At 32.3% G+C, this 21,402-nt stretch overlaps 3 protein-coding genes and 1 long non-coding RNA gene across 5 annotated transcripts; 3 read left to right on the top strand and 1 right to left on the bottom strand.

The window, feature by feature from the left end:
• Positions 1 to 676: 676 nt before the first annotated feature.
• Positions 677 to 5,253, bottom strand: Ccm3 (programmed cell death protein 10 Ccm3). Its single transcript, XM_028185099.2, has 6 exons — positions 5,167 to 5,253; positions 4,950 to 5,134; positions 4,174 to 4,351; positions 3,233 to 3,365; positions 2,991 to 3,152; positions 677 to 2,423 (listed from the first exon to the last, which is right to left on the bottom strand). Exons 2-6 carry the CDS (start codon positions 5,019 to 5,021, stop codon positions 2,339 to 2,341), a joined length of 630 nt encoding a protein of 209 aa, XP_028040900.1. The 5' UTR covers positions 5,022 to 5,134; positions 5,167 to 5,253; the 3' UTR covers positions 677 to 2,338.
• Positions 5,254 to 6,168: 915 nt separating this feature from the next.
• Positions 6,169 to 8,277, top strand: LOC149503114 (uncharacterized). The gene is made up of 3 exons (XR_016323001.1): positions 6,169 to 6,283; positions 6,568 to 6,814; positions 7,330 to 8,277. It is a non-coding gene; the product is annotated as an uncharacterized LOC149503114 (long non-coding RNA).
• A 2,993-nt stretch (positions 8,278 to 11,270) lies between these two features.
• Positions 11,271 to 16,437, top strand: Arpc5 (Actin-related protein 2/3 complex, subunit 5). 2 transcript variants are annotated; one of them, XM_089740298.1, is made up of 3 exons: positions 11,271 to 11,503; positions 12,090 to 12,155; positions 13,179 to 16,437. In XM_089740298.1, the coding sequence occupies exons 1-3, from the start codon at positions 11,363 to 11,365 to the stop codon at positions 13,416 to 13,418; spliced, it is 447 nt and encodes a 148-aa protein (XP_089596424.1). In that variant the 5' UTR covers positions 11,271 to 11,362; the 3' UTR covers positions 13,419 to 16,437. The 2 variants fall into 2 exon arrangements, with proteins under 2 accessions (XP_089596424.1, XP_089596423.1); XM_089740297.1 differs by having other exon boundaries at positions 11,272 to 11,503; positions 12,090 to 12,161.
• Positions 16,438 to 19,385: 2,948 nt separating this feature from the next.
• Positions 19,386 to 21,275, top strand: LOC114250979 (uncharacterized). Its single transcript, XM_028185105.2, has 2 exons — positions 19,386 to 20,096; positions 20,431 to 21,275. Exons 1-2 carry the CDS (start codon positions 20,085 to 20,087, stop codon positions 21,058 to 21,060), a joined length of 642 nt encoding a protein of 213 aa, XP_028040906.2. The 5' UTR covers positions 19,386 to 20,084; the 3' UTR covers positions 21,061 to 21,275.
• The last annotated feature ends 127 nt before the right edge of the window (positions 21,276 to 21,402 follow it).

The following is a 21,402-nucleotide window of genomic DNA, read 5'->3' as shown; positions in this document are numbered from 1 at the left end:
ACGGAGGTCGGCAGGAGCCGGTAGGCAGCGGCTTGGCTCTGCCCCTGGCATTGCTGAAGTCCATGGGCGACGGTAACCACTCACCATCAGGTGGGCCGTATGCTCGTCGGCCTACAAGGGCAATAAAAAAAAAAAAAAAAAAAAACTTTAGTGTCATAAGAATCTATGTTTTGTTAAGTTCATTTTGGTATATGAATGGTTACATAATGAATAAACTTGTTTCAGTTATTTTACATTAAACATGTGACGGAATATGACCTGACTAGGTATAACGGCTGGCTCACCCTTCATAAAAATTTTTCCAACCGAAATAGATAGTTGTGCCTACATAGGCACTCGTGCGATCTCACATTCTTTTTTTTCGTTTCATTTTTAGTACACAAAATTCAACAAACTCTTCGATCATGGAAATCATTCTTGAATACGTAGTTAGTTAATATTTGTAACCAGCTAGAAAAACGGGTAACCACCAGGATTACCTTATCTTAATCGCATTTATATCTTAGCCTATCCAAAAGTATCAAACGATTAAGTGACGCTTTAGTTCAAAGCCGTAGAATTAAAAAGGTTCCCTTCATGAAGTCCCTTTATACTTCTTTTGTATTCATACTTAAACATTTTTTCTTTTTTCTTCAAAACGAAGACATTCAAACCGGTTCAAAATAAAACAAACAAATTAAAACAAGTAATATTATAATTCTAAATATTATTATTTAGCAATCTGTTATACTAATATAACGCATAAACATTGATTTAAATGTATAGTCTAGGACTTAATTTATGTAATGAATGGATACATTTAATAACTTTCCCAATATTTTTAGATCTAAACATTAATTGAGTACTATTAATACATACAATGATGAATTATTTTTATTAATTAAAATATAGAAAAAAACCCATAGAGAAAACCAACATCTTTAAATCACATTAGTGTTACCACACAGCTAGAACTAAAAATGAAATGAAAAATGCAAGTATAATTTTCGACTAGCTATGAAAGAGAAATTTGGCTTGCTGTACGTGTGTACTCCTGTCTTCTATCTCCCGCCCCTCTCCTGTCTTCTGTGTTTTATTAATTTTCTACTGAACAGATTTTGAGTGGTCTACAAACACCACAGTTCGAATGCTGCTAACGATCTTGAGATATGAGGTGGAATAATACATTCTACAGATTTAGTTCAGAAATTATGAAATATAATTTTTTTTTTTTCTGTCTCAAAATATTCTAACAAAGGGATCATCATCATCTCTCAAGTCTTCGCCATCTTTTTTTTAAATAGCCTCCTGAATAAAATTATTTTAAAATTTTAATATAGAAAAGATTAACGAGCATGGCAAGTACATAATTTAAAAACAATTTATGAGCACTGTAATGTACGTCATATGTAATCATTTTACACTTTACCTTTAATAATAAATATAAGAACTTTCAGACAACAAAAGCCATCGCATCACCTCAAGCTTATTTTTTGAATTTGATCTGCTGTCCAATGAATCTAAATTTAGACACAAGGGCTCCCGGGGAAATGACGCTGCGGATGAACTAGTAGGAAAACACTCAAACATCATAGGGATAAGTCATGAACAGATTGTTTCTCTGCTCAACAGCTGGCTATGCAAATCGATCACACAGTAGGTACACAAAAGCACAACTATCAGCCTGGGCAGGAAAATGTACAGGAAAGTACAGTACTAAAAGAAATATTGTTTACATACAGTGATTAGTGGCGACAGTGGCATAACCAGTCACAGTCCTTTTAATAATTTATATGTTACAGATTCTACTGATGGTCCTCTGTTTGAGCCAGCTGCTTGCGTTCTACTGGAACGGAATTCAACCGCAGTTTATGAGGCAAAATACTTTGGCACCTCAAGATCTCGACCCTTTGTTGTTGCGTAAGAAGACTAATCAACTGTTTAGAATTGTTAGGGTAGCAGGAATAATAATCCCACCAAGAAGATGGACAGGCGAGTGGTTTTCGAGCTGTTGTAAAATCCCATTTCCATGTATGTGATAATTAAATTTAAAAAAGTCTAGTTCAAAAAGTCAATATTTTTGAACTATATAGAGTTTTTTTATTATTAAGTGACCATCAAGATAACTATTCGTCAAACATACAATCAGCTTTTTTATTCATAATTAAAAACACCATTTTCCCAATTCCTTTAAACAGCTTAAAGTGTGATTTTTAAAAACAATTTTCGAAGACATCAGATGATATGATGAAAATGTGTTTTTTTTTGTTTATCAACATAGGCATTAATGAGAATAATTTTCTAGTAAGTTTTTTGCAAGAGTGCCATAGAATCAACATCTATTTCCATTTATCACATATTACTCAGTCTTGCTCTTTACTGTATACAGTATCTGATTTGTTTGATGAATCAAATAAAGAGCGCTCACAAAAACAGCATTTGCTCTGAAAAAGATTTAAACAACAGATAATTAACACATTTTCTATAAATTTTACTTGAAACGTTGTAAAATAATTTGGTTAATTTAATGGTGGTGGTGGTGGTTAATTTTAAGATATTTCTTCATGTGTAATTTCTTCAGTAACATACAGTCCACCTCTTTCCTGATCAAAATCATTCATGCACATCAGACACGACAGAGGCACAGTCAAGTTGATGATTATCACTGATTACTATTTCAAACCTCATTTCAAGAACATGTTTTAGTACTCAAGAAATACTGTGGAGTTGATTTAATTCTAGATCCAAATAGTACAAAGCAAACAATCTTTAAAAATAGGCTGTGAATGATCTTAGTGGGTCCAGGTGGTAAAAGTTTCAATGGCATTTTATATTTATAGCAAGGTTTATGTTAGATATGGCCTACTTATATATGGTTCTCATGTCTCAAGGTAAGTGCTGGTTTTCATATTATAATGAGCTTGAGTAACCACATAAGCTCATTCTCCCTGTAATGCAATAAAAAAAAAACAATGGATCTCCAATTGTAACTAATTGACATAAATACTCACTGTCCTTCTTTAAAGTATTCTTTGAGAGTAGTAGAAAATCGCTTTGAATATTTTACAAATTCTCTTTTCCTCTGTTCTAATACTTGCTTCCCAGGACCTGGAGTATATGTAGATACCTCATTTACAGCATCCAGTAATTTTTTTATGGCAGAAGCAATTTCCCTGTTAAATTATATACTATGATTATTACAATATTGATTATTATATGTTAAAGCATATATTGCATTTTCCACAGCACATACTTGATAGTCTCAAGAAAAGTCTTCCGATCAGTTATCTCATCTGGAATGCGACTCAGTATCTTTTTCAAGGCAGCAGATTTCTTATTAAGCTCCTGAAATGCCTCTTCAGTCCTGTTCAGCCTTAAATCAGTACCTATAAATAGAACTTTCTTAAGATTACATTGTAATATTGCTTTTTCTTAAATCTTGTCTTTATCGTTTTATTTTTGAAAAATGGTCAGTTTTCATAACTTGAAGGTTTTTTAAATACAGTCAAAACCGTTTACTGCGACATTGTTTAAAACAACATGCCGGTTATAATAACCTAGAACAAAGGTCCCGGCTGAATGCTATATGACCGCCTTATTAAAAACACTGCTTTATACGACATTGCTAATAACGACATACCTCATAAAACGACCACATTTAACTAATATTTCGGAGAATTAGATCTGTTAGAACGACCGGCTAAGCTGTATTGTAAACAATTTGAATAGGTATCCACATTTGTCTTCAATGGCTATTAAAATCAGGAAAGAAAACAATAGGATTTAGTTTAGTGTATGGTCTTTTCTAATTCTTAGAAACAAAACATGTGCATGCGGTAGAGTCAAAGCCCGCTTCTTCATAACTCTTCAGTTAGTTTGTTACTTATCTATACACAAGACGCACCAAAACTATGTGGAGTTATTCGTGAAACTTTCAAAATGTCGCAAAGAAAAAAAAAAAAAATTAATATTGATGAAAAATCACGTATTATATAAATATATTTTTCCAATAATTCCTATTGATTCGTTTGTACTTGCACGATACACATTAAACATCACCGAGGCACCGGTTGTTACGACTATCGGTTTTTACGACTGAATATGAGCAGTCCCTTCGATGTCGTTATAACAGATTTTGACTGTAGTATCATAAACTTGTAAGATAACTAAATACAAAAAAATATAAATTCATACATTCTGAATCTGTAAGACTCCCTTGTAATCTTAATAAGCTCTCATTCATATTAACAGGAATATCTGCTCTCCTCATGATTCCTGCCACCAAATCATAATTAAGACCAGGTACTGCAGCCTCTGCTTTGGTGAGAGCTGCTCGTAATGTCTGAGAGGCAGCCAGATCATATTTCTCCAGCTGAAAACACATTTTAAAACATACTTTAGGTGGGAAGATAATATTAATAATAGTCTATCTGGCTATCCACTTTGCTTGGGTCGACAAAATACATACTACTATTAATACTTACCTTTCCTATAACAGTAGTACTATTTTCACCATTTTCATCCTTAAATTCCTATCATTTTGCTTCTATTTGCTACCTAATCTAAGACGACGATTGATCAAAATGAACACACATGTACCATTTTATTTTTCCCAAGAAATAACAATGTCTGCTTTATTCTGCTCTGTCTATTATCCTGCTCGGATAACTTTTTGTATCAGGCAATTGAGACTTGAAGTTTAGGGCAGCAGTATTCATTATAATTTTTCTAAGTAACCACTAACAAAATATGAATAAAGTTATGAAAGCAATGTTACAGTGGTTTCTTTATTATTAACGACTGTAAAACAAAAGATACAAGATCGCTATCCTAATTTATCTTATTAATTCTAATATTGGGTCTTGTCGAGGTTACCAAGAAAATAGTTGATAGTTAAGTTACCTTGATTAGAATGCCTAAAATGATAAGGTCATATTTTAATACATGTAAGTAGATTTAGAACGACTCACCTGCGTTAGGACAGGGCGAATTAAAACTGGTAATACCAAAGAAGTCACAGGCAATTCATCGCCCATTGTCATTGTGATAGTTTAAATATTTCAATTTATCTAAGAAATTTATAAAACCCCAATGATTGTAGGCCAGTAACAATCAGATAAAAACAGTATAATTATTGAAGGTAAATTTTGTAATCTATCTATCTATCTATCTCTTAATTTTGTAATCATTGGTGACAATTTGACAAATATGTCAAGTGGTAGTACTTCCATTTTTTTAACTGGAAAGGCGAAAGTATCACCTTACAACCAAATTTTTGTTCTTTTTTTTATGCTAAATGAAGGGAGCGAAATGAAATGAAATTAATTAATTTTAAATATGAATCAATTAGGATGAAAGTAAATGAAACAAGATGAGTTGGGATGAAGTATAGTCTGAGTGATATGGTTATTTACTAAGACTTTTTGGAAGATCCTGAGAAACTACACCCAGCGGCTTTGTTTCATTTTTCCACATTTTTGCCCTTTCACGGGTACTAAATATTTAATAAATCACTGCTATTACACATTAAACCCAAAGAAAGACTAATTTAATAAATAAAACAATTCACACAACTTCTCGCCCAGCGTTCACGCTAAAAGTCAAACAACGTGAACCTATTGAATTTTCTTGTTTGATTAATCCGTTGTAAACGAAATGTAAGCACCTACAGCTAAATCCTTTGTACTTTGAAAATTACAAGAAAATATCTTAAGCATGGTTTTTAGGGTTTTCATAAAAATACCATAACAATACAACTGACACATCGCTTTAATATTTTATTACTTAATAAAAATTTAGGAGTATGACCAATGTTCCTTTTGCCTCTTCACCATATCAAACAAAAAAAACTATGATTTGACTGGATTTGACTTCAGGTGAATGAAGTTAGCCCCTCAAAAAAATTTTTCTTTCCTATTTTCTACTTATTTTCTTTTAATACGTTTGTTCATCATTTGTTCTTGATTGTTCACTGTTAATAATTGTTTGTTCTGCATTTATTTATTTTAAAAAGATTATTAAAAATATATGTACAAGTTAGCCCCTCGATTGCAATTTTTAATATTTTTTCGTCCTTAATGACTCGTAAATATTCATTTTCGATTGTTCTTATATAAAACACGTTTGTTCTCTTTCGAAATTACTCGTTTTTTGTTTAATTTACTATTTGTATTAGTTGATTAAATGTATGCAAAATATGTGTACTGCGCATGCGTCAACTATAATGCCTAAACTTTGTACCGTCTACGCGGTTTTAATCGAGAGAAAAAAAACCAAATATAAATCCTGAAGGAGCAATTGATTGGTATGTATACAGTTTAATTAAAAAAATTTAAAAATAAATAAATGAAATAATGTACATTGGCGTAAAGTTAGACCAAATACATTTTTTCCATCCTCCTACCTATCGTTATGAAGGTATAAAAAAGATTAAGTCATTATTTATCTTTCAAGAGATAATGTAGGTATACATTATAATAACTTTTTTACACAGTCGAAATTATATTCCTAACATTAGTAAAATAACATTTTAATATTTTTTTTATAGGTTATGTATTGAAAGTGTTGGAAAATTATTTCATGTTTTAGCTGGAAAACGACATTGAGAATTATATGCAATACAAGATAATGGGCTCCATCAAATGAATTCGAATGAAACCAAACTGTTTACCATCCAAATTCTATTGTCGGGCAGATAGAAAACGAAAATTCACTCAAAGTGAACCTCGAACTGCATTTGTGAAACGGCAAAGACTCACTATTGTCAAGGAGATTGAAGAGACGACTAAAAATGAGATGTGTTATATTATTATACCTTTGCCATCTTGTAGTCAAGGTAGGTGTAACTGTCAATAATTAATAACACTCACAGATCTCATAATCAAATAACAATATCAGAAAAAAGGAGAATAGTTAGTTAGTTAGTGGAAGTAGCGAAAATGGGCAAGTGGACCTCAGTTCCTATTACATAAGGTACTAGGAAGTTTGTGATAATGAAAATTTATCACAGTGTAATATCACTTACTTACTTTAACAGTGAAGGAAAACATTGTGATGAAACCTGCACACCTAAATGTTCTTAGGATTTTCTTAGGTGTGTAATCCACCAACCAGCACTAGGCCAGCGTGGTGGACTAAGGCCTAAAAACCCTCTCAATGGTAGTGGAGGCCAGTGTCCAGCAAGGGGATATATTATATGGGCTGATGATGATGACTAGGAAGTTACATATTACTACTACTACTACTACTACTACTACTACTACTACTACAGTACACATATAATCCTATATATTTACAAACTATAAGTTTGTTGGGTACCTAGAAATTGCTAACATTATTTCATATTTCCAGATGTCCAGCCACTTGAAAATAGGTGTAGTAATGACAAAGCTATCCAAGTAGCTCCAGCACAGGAACACAAAGGCAAGGCAAGTGTGTATTGCCACATCACCCCTAAATATATCTGAAGCAAGTACAAGTAAACAATCAGAACCAGCAAAAAGAAAACTGTTGTTCCTGAGGACAAATTTGACAGTGATGAGTCAAATGCACCAGCAACAGAAGGATCAACAGTTGACTATGAGTCATCTCTCTATATCTCCACTCCATCAAAGACTTGTGCACTGCAGACTATAGCTCTCAAGAAGACTAAAAAAGTTGAAAAAATGAATGTGTTAACAATTTTATCTAAAGTGAAAAATAAACCACGTTTATATATTGGTCTTCCACAAGAATTATATTTCATAATAGGCTTGATTGAGAAACATACAAATGTTTCTGAACAAAATATTATATTATGTTTGATGAGAATAAAATTAAATAGAACATTCTCTCAATTGGCTGATGATTTCGATCTATCTGTAAGTCAAGCAAGCAATATATTTTTCAACAAACTCCCAGAAATTGCAAATGTAATATCACCCCTTGTTAGAGTATAAAAAAAACAATACAATAAATATATATGCAGGAAGGATAATTGATGTCAACTTGGAGGAAAATAGAAAGTTTTTATATAGTTTGCCACCTACAAGACTCTTTAATTAAATAAGTAATCCTTACTTATAAATAGGAATTTTTGTAAGTATTTTCACTCTTCATTCAAAAACTACTGAACAGATTTTAATAAGACTTCTATGCTGGTCTTGAATGGCTAGCAACTCATTATTATTTTGATTCTGTTTTCCACAAATGTGCTAAATATGGGCTTATATATATGAAAAGGAATAAAGATTAATGTTATGTTACCTTTGTACCTGTATGTTAAGAATAATTTTTAAATAAAATATATTTAAATTGAAATATTATTTTTATTAAATCACATTCACTTTGTACACATCAATATTTTGTACTCCCTAAAAGGAAAATAGGTATGAAGATTTTTTTAAGTATTTAACATTACATTTTTGTGTAAGATTAGAAAAATGTTATTCTTCCAAAAAGAAACTACATTACCTAACAACTGTGCAACTTACTCGGGATCAAAATCAATACTAATTATAGTGACCTGATTATTTTTTTCAAAGTTGCTGTTTGCTACACAAAAGTAGCAAGTTTTACTTTTAGTATAATACATATGCATTTGAACTTGTGCATAATATCTTTCTTTAATTTTTTTTTGCCATTTTTTTTATGGAAACAGCATTACTCACTTGCTTTTTTGTAGATCTATCAAAAAAACATAATTTATGATTTTTTTTAGCATAGTGGGCAATACCCTTATTCATATTATTCATATTAATTATATACGGTGATGCGAAAATTATTTCTTTACTGAATTATTTAAGAATGATAGGCATAATATAATATTTTAATACGCTATCTTTGTTTATAATTTTTAATCTATTATTTAAAAATAAGTTATCTATAATATTTTTAATTTCTTTATTTATCGGGTGGTCACAGTCATTATTATAAAAATAGAAATTTTGAGGAAATACAAATGTTTAATACAAATTATTTTGATAATCGAAATAAATTCATATCAATCCAAATTAATATTTGAACTATGAAAATTGTATGGTATGTAAACAGAAATATATTTTATAATTATAATGATTATTTATTCCATGCAGTGTCGGTTAGAGAAGCTGTGCAAACTAGAATAAATTCTAATAAAGAATAAGAATAAACTTTGAAGAGAAGAAAAGAGCTTTCTTCGAAGCTCAATTCTACAAGGTATTCAATCAGATAGCTATCTATCTCTGTCTTTCCTGTATGAAATTTTGGTATGTCGAAATATTGGATAAATCCAGCAAAGCTAAATAGAGTATTTACCTAAAAAATATGTTTATGCTTAAAGTCACGTGTTTATGTTATTCGAAAATATTAACCAATTTTTCAATCGAAGATTAAAACAACATTAATACTGAGAATGAATATTTATTTATAAAATATGTATGTTAAAAACACATATGTTTTGACCACAAATTTTGCACGATAATTAAAATTATATTCATTAATATTCATTTAAATAAATATTAATTAATCTTCTTCTATAACTCATAGTCAACTGTTGATCCTTCTGTTGCTGGTGCATTTGACAAATCACTGTCAAATTTGTCCTCAGGAACAACAGTTTTCTTTTTGCTGGTTCTGATTGTTTACTTGTACTTGCTTCAGATATATTTAGGGGTGATGTGGCAATACACACTTGCCTTGCCTTTGTGTTCCTGTGCTGGAGCTACTTGGATAGCTTTGTCATTACTACACCTATTTTCAAGTGGCTGGACATCTGGAAATATGAAATAATGTTAGCAATTTCTAGGTACCCAACAAACTTATAGTTTGTAAATATATAGGATTATATGTTTACTGTAGTAGTAGTAGTAGTAGTAGTAGTAGTAGTAGTAGTAGTAGTAGTAATATGTAACTTCCTAGTCATCATCATCAGCCCATATAATATATCCCCTTGCTGGACACTGGCCTCCACTACCATTGAGAGGGTTTTTAGGCCTTAGTCCACCACGCTGGCCTAGTGCTGGTTGGTGGATTACACACCTAAGAAAATCCTAAGAACATTTAGGTGTGCAGGTTTCATCACAATGTTTTCCTTCACTGTTAAAGTAAGTAAGTGATATTACACTGTGATAAATTTTCATTATCACAAACTTCCTAGTACCTTATGTAATAGGAACTGAGGTCCACTTGCCCATTTTGGCTACTTCCACTAACTAACTAACTATTCTCCTTTTTTCTGATTTTGTTATTTGATTATGAGATCTGTGAGTGTTATTAATTATTGACAGTTACACCTACCTTGACTACAAGATGGCAAAGGTATAATAATATAACACATCTCATTTTTAGTCGTCTCTTCAATCTCCTTGACGATAGTGAGTCTTTGCCGTTTCACAAATGCAGGTCGAGCCTCACTTTGAGTGAATTTTCGTTTTCTATCTGCCCGACAATCGAATTTGGATGGTAAACAGTTTGGTTTCATTCGAATTCATTTGATGGAGCCCATTATCTTGTATTGCATATAATTCTCAATGTCGTTTTCCAGCTAAAACATGAAATAATTTTCCAACACTTTCAATACATAACCTATAAAAAAAATATTAAAATGTTATTTTACTAATGTTAGGAATATAATTTCGACTGTGTAAAAAAGTTATTATAATGTATACCTACATTATCTCTTGAAAGATAAATAATGACTTAATCTTTTTTATACCTTCATAACGATAGGTAGGAGGATGGAAAAAATGTATTTGGTCTAACTTTACGCCAATGTACATTATTTCATTTATTTATTTTTAAATTTTTTTAATTAAACTGTATACATACCAATCAATTGCTCCTTCAGGATTTATATTTGTTTTTTTTTCTCTCGATTAAAACCGCGTAGACGGTACAAAGTTTAGGCATTATAGTTGACGCATGCGCAGTACACATATTTTGCATACATTTAATCAACTAATACAAATAGTAAATTAAACAAAAAACGAGTAATTTCGAAAGAGAACAAACGTGTTTTATATAAGTACAATCGAAAATGAATATTTACGAGTCATTAAGGACGAAAAAATATTAAAAATTGCAATCGAGGGGCTAACTTGTAGGTATATTTTTAAATATATTTTTTAAATAAATAAATGCAGAACAAACAATTATTAACAGTGAACAATCATGAACAAATGATGAACAAACGTATTAATAGAAAATAAGTATAAAATAGGAACAAAAAATTTTTTTGAGGGGCTAACTTCATTCACCTTTTGACTTCTTGACTCATTGAAGCACAGATTCTTAATGATTCATTGAATTTCTTATCTATGATTAAAACCCATAAAAGTTAATAGGCACCTGCCCTACAAATAAATAATTATTATTTATTCACAGATAATATTATTAATCTAGCAACGTTTTAGCTTCTTTAACTATCATGGCAAAAAATACTTTAAGCTCGGCATTCCGGAAAATAGACATAGATCAATACAATGAAGACAACTTCAAAGAAGACGAAGCAGAACAAGCCGGCCCTACTGGACCGGATGAAGGCGAAGTGTGTTCGTTGTTAAATCAATATCCTTTTCAACTATCGTCTGATTAATATAAATTGTATTTGTATTTTCCTAAATTCCATGTCAAATTAATACTCCAATGTTTCAATTCATTTTTCTATTTTAAACTATCCCTTTATCCTTTTAAACAGTTTACACATTAAATTTACTTTGAATTCTTACTTTTTATGTCATAAACAAATTTTGTGTTGTTAGTGTTGGTGGCACCTTTTTATTTCAACCAGGAGGTTTGATTACTCTACTTCATTGCATAGTACTCATTTATTAAATTTATTAAATTACCTGTAAAACATACAACTTCAAAATTATTTCTCAAAGCAAACAAAACTAAAGTCAGATGTGTAATGTGATCAATAACTTGGGTGGGGATGATTTCTATTCACCAGATTCTATTCAGTTATTATCACCTTTTTTATTGGTATCACATTACACATTAACTAGTTCCCTGTATACATTTTTTGAGAAAAATGCATGAAAGGGATTTAATTTCAGTGAGATCCTATTCCTACATCATCCAAAATTAAAATTATGCTTATTTTGATGAATTGTGTTATGATATAAAAATAAATTTCTTAACTTACAAACACAGGCAGACATATTGATGCACTCAAGCTAGTGTTAAATAATGCTCCGCTTGGATCATCTAATCAACAGGTAAAGGTGAGTGCTGTTCTAAATTATGGATACAGTAGAGATTCAGTTGTCTGGTTCAATATATGAGGTCAGTGTTCCAAAACCAGGATAATTGGATGTAAAAAAAACTGTTGTCTGCATCTGCATAAAACATACATACAGCATGAATATTCATTCTTCCTTTTCTTCTTTCCTATTACTATCTGCTGGGGTGAAGCACCTGAATCAAATCCTTAATATAAATATATTAATATATATATTTATTTTTAAGAATATTCATAGTGTATTTTATTGTAAAAAATGTCTTTGGCTGTAAATTTATGTTGTGGGTCCCCGGAGCCTTAAAATAAATGAGTTTGGTCAAATTCTCAGTCTGTTTCTATGAAGACCTAAAAATATTAACATTAATAATTTTCAGTTTGCTTAATGTCATTTGTTATAAAAGCATAAATTATAGACTTTGTGAAGAACATTTATAATTTTCTGAAAACAATCTTGAAAGAATTGACCAAATCTATATTGAATGACATTCTGACATTCAAAGGTATACCTTTTTCATTTCTAAGTTCCACAATGTGAATAAATTTGTAATTTTTTCACCACAAACAATCACCAGCTTTTCATACAACAGAGGACCAGATATTGGATACCCAGATTGCCATGTGTAAAAAACAACAATAGAATGCTTCCACTGCAACATCACTCTGTAGTGACTACTCCCATCTTGCAATTTGCAGATGTAAAATAGTTTCTTTTTTCAATTTTATAATATAGAAGTATCTTATATTTATTGACTAATATACAGCCAGTTTCACTTTTACCATTGATTCATTAAGTTTAAATGAATTTTACCATTACTGATGCACATGTCACATGAATGCAAAAAGCCACACAAAAAAGTTCAAATAGGTAATTAAATTATAGAGAATCCATATAACCAAAGTTTGTATAATTGGGTTTCTTTTAGTTTTCATTTCTTTTGTTTACACAAAGTTTTTTAGAGATGAAATAAGAGTTAACTAAAATGTTTCCTTTGTTTTGCAGGAAAACGCATTAACTCTGACTTTGAAGGTGTTGCTTGCAATCAAATCTGCACAAATAGAGGAAGCAGTTGGAAGTTTGTCTTTAGATGATATAGATAATCTTATGAAGTATATCTATAAAGGCTTTGAATTTCCATCAGAGGGTTCAAGTGGCCATCTGTTGTTATGGCATGATAAAGCATACAGTGTAGGTGGTCTTGGTTGTATAGCAAGAGTTCTTTCAGACAGAATGAGAGTGTAATTATTATAAATACTACACGGCTCAACCAATCAATGAGACCTTTATCCTAAACTTTAAGGAGTGTTGGTTTAATTTTTTTATTCATGGTTCAGTGCGTCTAAATTTTATTTATTACTTAACTGTGTAGTTAAATAGTTGTGTAGTTAAATAAAATTTATATAAAATTTAAAATATCACCCCTGTTCATTGAAATGGTAACCGAAATCCAAATTAGAAAGGAATGTTAAAACGTGACTTCTAAATACAGGGTGGGCCAGAAAAAACACTTTTGAATTCTGTTTACTAAAACATAGATTAAAATACAAAGTTTATTATTTAATTTTGAGATATAGGATATTTACAATCTATGTTTTACAAAGAACATCGTCAAGATATCCACCAGATCGACGAGAACGCAAATTTTGAATCCCTCGTCTGCAAGTCCCTTCTGAAATCGCCGCCATTTCTTGACGAATGTTTTGTTTTAATTCGTTGAGGGTTTTCGGGTTATTGAAGAATACCCTGCTCTTCAGATATCCCCATAAAAATAAATCTGGGGGCGATTAGTCAGGGCTCTATTGTCAGTGCTGGCCCCTTTTTGAAATCACTTTTCCAGCGAACATTTCCCGTATGACGTCCATGCTTATGTTAGATGTGGATAGGTAGTTCCAACTTCTGGAATCACGTCCTCGAATTTATATCAGCAAGTTTTTGGGAGCTCTAGCCCGAGTAAATCCCTCAGCATACCAACATATCGTTTGGAATTAACAGTTACAGCTTCACCGCGAACATTTTCAAAGAAATATGATCCGATCACAACTTGCTGATATTATCATATTTGTTTGTTCACAAATCCATTCATGTCAAAAGGTGTCTCTTTTTGTGATGTTGTGATGATGTGATGTGAATGTTTTTATACTGAGAGAACTGGTCAAGCATCAAAGATGCAAACTCAAGTCTTTTAGTGAAGTCAACTTCCTTAAGTTCTTGCACCAGTTGAATCTTATGTGGATTAAGTTTCAAATCACGTGACAAGATTCTCCTTAAGCTGTTCGGGTTATCCCCAAAGTCGAAAACCTCCTCTATGCTTAATACCGTTCGTGAAGTACGCGGGCGACCTTAACGTTTTCTCGGTAATGTAGAACCGGTTTGTTGAAATCTCTTTAGCCACTGCTTAATTAAATTGGTGCTTGCGTATACTCCGCAAATTTTATTCAACTCTAAACAAACCTCGCATGATTACGCTGGAACAATAATTGTCGAAAAAAAGCTTACATGACGAACGCGGGTTGTTCCCCAGTAAAGTGACTCATGGCTACTAAAATTGAATAAAATGTGCAAATGGTGGTAGGACCTCTTGGGAGTCCGCACGGGTAGGTACCACCACCCCGCCTATTTCCGCCGTGAAGCAGTAATGCGTTTCGGTTCGAAAAGGTGGGTGGCGCATTTACGTTGTGGATGTCTATGGGCTCCAGTAACCACTTAACACCCGGTGGGCTGTGAGCTCGTCCACCCATCTAAGCAATAAAAAAAAACGAAGGATACCTATGTCTCTCCCGTGTGAAACTAATTAAAAATTAAGGTGAACTTTATTAAGGCCTACCCGGTGTTTTGGGCACTACAATGACATGTAGAAGGTAATTAAACTTCGTCATATTTTTTAGGCTAAATCATTATACCAAACGTGCATTGATTCAAAACTGCGTAATGTAAAAATAAATACAAAAATAATAATAATATAGGACGACTGTAAAATAAGGAAGTCACAAAAAAATAATTTTACAATTATATTAATGCGTATAATAATTTATGGTAAATTAATACGGTGATATAATTTCTTGTCTTTTACAATAACGTTTGTCAACAAATTACCAATATACAAAAGGTGATTTATTGTATCCATGTTTTCTAAATTTCATATTTCATGTCTATGTTTAAATAATATCTTATTTGTCAGTATTACACGACTTGTATTTTTACTAAAAAATAACTAACTACGTAATGTTATAATTGAAACGACTCTTACAGTTTCATCTAGACTTTAACGTGTCATTTCATTTCCTGGAAATATTTGCTATAAAAAATATGACTACAATATTCAAATGTCGACGAATAAAACCTTAGTCTTCCGTGACCACGAAAATTGTAAAGCATTCGATTAAACCGTAAAAGTAGTTTCGATTATATCTACGACTCGAAAAAAGCGAAGAAAATACTATATAAAATCTTAGTTGTCCCATTATGATTAATTGAAATGTAAATTTTACTGTTTAAAGGATTTATTTGTGAATGGCAACATAGAAAAACATAGCGGTTTTTTTTTAAATTTGAAATATGAAAAAAAATTGTCAGCTTCGAAGCGTGATTCGATTTTACTCTTTATGTAATTTTCATTGATTACACAATAGGAAAAGTGGTTAAATGAACGTATATATTATAATGCTGAGAGCATGTAAATATTTTTATCTATATTATTATTTTTATTGATTTAATGAAATATACATAAAACTACGTAAACAAAACTTGGGCTGTCACCTTTTACCAGATACGTTTAATACCATGTTACGAAAAGTTTATATTCTAATTTATAGATTGAGAAGCTAAGCAGAATTCAACATGATTAGACTAAACAAAAAACTGTCAATCCAATGTTAAAAATATAATAATAAAAATGATTACATTCAAGCAATGTATTAAAATCACTGCTGTCTGTCAAAATTTTCTAGATTAACTATATAAATATAAAAATATGAAGTCGCTTTCTGCTTAAGAAATCCCTAATCTTGTTTAATAAACAGTATAACATTTAATTTCGTAATAAAGCATTTTTAGTACTAGGCATTAAAGATTTAAACTTCAAATAATAATTATAAAGTAATTATGATAAGAATGTATTCTATTCCAGTTTTAATATTATTAAAGCAATTTTACTTAACCGTTCAACGTGTATTCCAATAACATCGTATGTATTTTTTTTTATTGTCTTCATTTTCTTTCATGATTGTAAGCGTGAGTAATAAAGTTATACTTATATACGCCATGCTATTTGTATTATTGGATCCTATCGTATTCTTTTATTAATTGGCGTTATTAACGCGTACCTGAGTCTAGTAATGTGTCCTTACTTATACCATGATTATTTTATCCGGCTAGATAGTTGGAACAGCCACTAATAGAAATAGACTATTAACTTCGCTTATGTATCTAGATGGTTGACGAAAATCCCGTAGTGGAGAACACTGATATAATTATATGTATATGGCTATATATATATACTAGGCTGCACTAAAAGTATCGGGAATGGAATATTTCCACTGTTCCTGTCAAATTAAAATCTTTTTAATTTTAAACTCCTTGGTTTTAAAAATCGAATACCATTTATTTATTTAAAAAAAGATTCTCGGTCTTGTCACGAGTTTTTGTCAAACTTGTTTAGTCGTTGAGAAAATGGAATTGACTCGAGAAAATTCAAGAGCGATGATTTATTATGACTTTCGAAGTGGTTTAACACAAAAACATTGTGTTGACCGGATGATTTCTGCATTTGGTGATGAAGCCCCATCCAAAACCACAATTTATCGCTGGTTTGCTGAGTTTCAACGTGGACGTGTCAAGCTCAGTGATGATCCCCGTCAAGGTCGTCCAAAAACTGCAGTCACCCAAGAAAACGTTGATGCTGTGCGTAAGCTAATTGAGGAAGATCGACATGTGGCATACCGCGAAATTCAGGCAACTTTAGACATTGGCATGAGTCAAATACATATAATCTTGCATGAACAATTAGGTGTAAAAAAGTTGTTTTCCCGATGGATACCGCATTCGCTCTGTGAAGAGCAAAAAGCGGCTCGCGTTACTTGGTGCATCAGAACTCTCGAAAGATTCCACGCAGGATCCTCAAATGCTGTATACAACATTGTATCAGGTGACGAATCCTGGATATACGCGTACGAACCCGAAACAAAAAACCAGTCACGAGTTTGGGTGTTCGAAAATGAGTTAAAGCCAACAAAAATTGTTCGTTCACGGAGTGTTGCAAAAAAAAATGGTGGCTACGTTTGTCTCCAAAACCGGCCATGTTACGACTATTCCTCTTGAGGGACAAAGAACGGTTAATGCAGAATGGTATGCTAGCATTTGTTTGCCACAGGTCGTTTCTGAACTCCGTAAAGAGAACTGCAACCGCCGCATCATCCTCCATCACGACAATGCGAGCTCTCACACCGCGCACAGAACAAAAGAGTTTTTAGAGCAAGAAAACATAGAATTATTAGACCATCCGCCGTACAGCCCCGACCTAAGCCCTAATGATTTCTATACTGTCTCTAAAATAAAGAATAAATTGCGTGGACAGAGATTTTCATCACCTGAAGAAGCTGTGGACGCCTACAAAACGGCCATTTTGGAGACCCCAACTTCCGAATGGAATGGTTGCTTCAATGATTGGTTCCATCGTATGGAAAAATGTGTCAAATTTCGCGGAGAATACTTCGAAAAGCAATAAATACATTTTTAAATAGTAATGTTGTGTCACTTCGTTAATTCCCGAAATTTTCAGTGCCGCCCTCGTATATATAAATGTGAAAACATTTGACATAAATATAAAAATGGATACACTATTGAATTTACCGTTTTGGGTGTGAACACAAGATGCATAAAGTATGTTGTGTTAAAAGTCGTCAGAGGCTCACTTTTATTTTTATTGAATAATAAAATATATTGTATGTATAATAATATATACCTATATAAAAACTAAGTAATTGAAAATATTAAATGCAAATAAAAATAACAAAAAACATTGGCCATGTCTTTTCAAATGGAGCAATAAAAGTACATTTTTTTCTAAATAATCTAGGTTAAAATGTCAATTTCAACAAGGTACGCACCCGCACGCTAACCAATCATAGAACAGGTTTTTAAAAAACATTAATTGACATGTGCATACCTAATTACTTACAACGTCAAAGACAATAACAAAAAATATTAGCAAATAACATAAGTATGTAGTAGTAGGTTCCTACATAATATAACTGGTAACAAGACGTATAAGAATTAGGAAACGAGCCGTATCCCTTTTATATGCATTTTAATGTGGTAACTATAGGTGAAGAGACTAGTTGTTCTTCGTGTTTTATGAGGAGTGCTTTAAGATTTTATTTGAGAGTATCCTTCTTATATACATATATACTATAATAATGGTAATATATACCAATTTTCTTCTTTCTAATATTGCTTATCCTGCCGTCAAATCGGAGTTTGGTCCTACCACCTGGAACGGTTGCTCTTCCAGAAATTATTACAGCAGACCAAACTGCAATGAATTCCCCATTGTTTACGGACCTATTAAGATGTACCGCTTTAATTTGGGGAATAGTGAAGTCGAAGACAGTATCTGGACATACTCCTTGTCATATATTCTCATCTAAATCTCCCATTAATTTGTCTCTATTGGTCTTCTTCTTTTTTGTCGTTTCGCTCTTGTCAGAACTTTGTAGTCAATATTTAATATTGTTGTTGGCAGGCGAAGCAAGCCTTACGACTTTTCGGCATTGGCCTTATTTTGCAGTGGCTCTGGCTCATTAATACAGTGGAGCACATAATAAGTTACAGTGGTAGAGCCCATTTCCGCGATGTAATGACATTTTCCGGTCCGAAAGGTAGGCATTTTTAATGCATAGAAAACTTTGACCTCACCTCTCCATATAGTTATAGACGGTGTAAATTCATCTACGCTACGCAATTTTGTTGAAGTGAGTTCTACTTAATTCATGTTGTTGTGCTCATAATATAGAATTTGAAGTCGTCGTGGCCTAACGGATAAGACGTCCGGTGCATTCGTGTTGAGCGATGCACTGGTGTTCGAATCCCGCAGGCGGGTACCAATTTTTCTAATGAAATACGTACTCAACAAATGTTCACGATTGATTTCCACGGTGAAGGAATAACATCGTGTAATAAAAATGAAACCCGCAAAATTATAATTTGCGTAATTACTGGTGGTAGGACCTCTTGTGAGTCCGCACGGGTAGGTACCACCACCCTGCCTATTTCTGCCGTGAAGCAGTAAGGCGTTTCGGTTTGAAGGGTGGGGCAGCCGTTGTAACTATAATTGAGACCTTAGAACTTATATCTCTAGGTGGGTGGCGCATATACGTTGTAGATGTCTATGGCCACTTAACACCAGGTGGGCTGTGAGCTCGTCCACACATCTAAGCAATAAAAAAAAGAAAAAAAAAGAACGATTTACTATGAGCGTTACCTACCTGAAAACAATAAAAAAGTAAGAACAAAATCCAATAACTCCTAACGTATTTTTGATTTACTCGCTGTTAGTGATCAGTAACTGCACCATTAAACTGTTATGTATTAAACATCACAATTTATTTTTTGGCAAAACCTTTTTTTAACGCTGGGGAATCCGTTTACGGATACCCGGTCGAGAGGGATTTTGGCAAAACATAAGGATAAGGATCAGTGGTATATATAAATAATTCCTTTACAAATAATCTGCAGCAGAAACAAGTGCAATGACTACTATCACTTTTCAACTCATCTGTAGCTGCAGGAAGGAAAGTAAACGTTAACCGAGGCCGTTTCTCATTACAGAGGGAATGTTACATATAAAAGCGAGTAAATACACTTTACTTTCAATAGTTTTTTGACTGCATCGTCGCTGTACACTCGCCTACAATGATTTTTATGGTTGGTACTTTTTAAATTGACCTAGTTATTGTCGGATTGTTATTGTTTTTTTTTGCTGAATTATGTCAATATTACATCAAACGCAGTTACATAATATTGTCAGTTCCCGTTTTTGCAAGTAGTTACGTGACGGAGATTGTTTCACGAAACAGCCACAAGACAGTGCCTTATCTTGTTCCTTTAATTATTTTGTGTTTGAGTGTGGTTGGTTTAATTATGTATTTAAATTCATTTATGAAATATTTTTATACAGCGCTAATGCAGTATTAAGTACAGTATGAAATCATTTTGTTACTAATTATTTTAATTAATACATTATCTATATTTTTTACAGAAATTTATGATTCTGTTATGTTACATATGGTGCGCTTTCGCATCTCATCATTCACATACTATTCCTGTGGAAGGTTATGAGACAGAACTACAAGATCTTGGACAACATGTTGAAATACCAGAAACGCCTGTGAAAGTGATCAAAATTACAAAGACAATTGCTGTTAAAATTCCAGTGCCTTATCCAGTGAAAATAAAGGAAAGGGTGCCTTATCCAGTGCACGTCGCTAAACCATACCCCGTTCCTGTACCGCAAATTATTAAAGTTCCACATATTGTAACACCGGGGAATGGACATAACAGTCATGAAGCATCAGAAGACGGTGTACAAAATAATTCTTATAATGTTCAGGAAAATCATGAACCATCTGATGGTGGGCAGTCGTATAGGCCTACGTCAAATATTCACTCCTTTGAAGGCAGCCCCAGTTATAGTCAAGATGCAGCCCAATTTAGTGAAGAATATGCAGGGACGCCGTCTGGGTATAACGCTCCAACATATAGCAATTACGGTAATTCTGGAAACGGTGATAATACTTTTGAACATAACCAATACGAGCAACTGAGAGACTTCCTCCCTCACAATCAAGGCGCCGCGCATTCGGACGGAGGAAATAGTTATTACCATTAGTATTTTCCTGTTTTAAATTTCAATACAAAGTTTTGTTAAATAATATGTAATTGTAATATGTAATTAATCTGCCATGTTCATTTACATGTGATGGAATGTTCTTGGATATCAATGGCATATGAACGTTTTTATAAGCTTGTTACTCTGTTTGTTACTAGATGTGTAATGTATGTAGGTAATTATTTTTGTTGTAAATTATTAAACAACTGAATTCAGAGGTATCTTTTTATTACGATTAATGCAATTCTATCAAAGTATTTGGTACACTACGTTTAAGAGTCTAACACAACACAACAAATTATATAAAAACTAAACTATTATTAAATCTATTGAAACTTCCCT

The sequence above is a fragment of the Bombyx mandarina genome, chromosome 04, assembly GCF_030267445.1.
Source record: "Bombyx mandarina strain Sakado chromosome 04, ASM3026744v2".
NCBI lineage: Eukaryota > Metazoa > Arthropoda > Insecta > Lepidoptera > Bombycidae > Bombyx > Bombyx mandarina.
The sequence above is the reverse complement of the archived record's forward strand: the minus strand, read 5'-3'. Positions and strand labels throughout refer to the sequence as shown.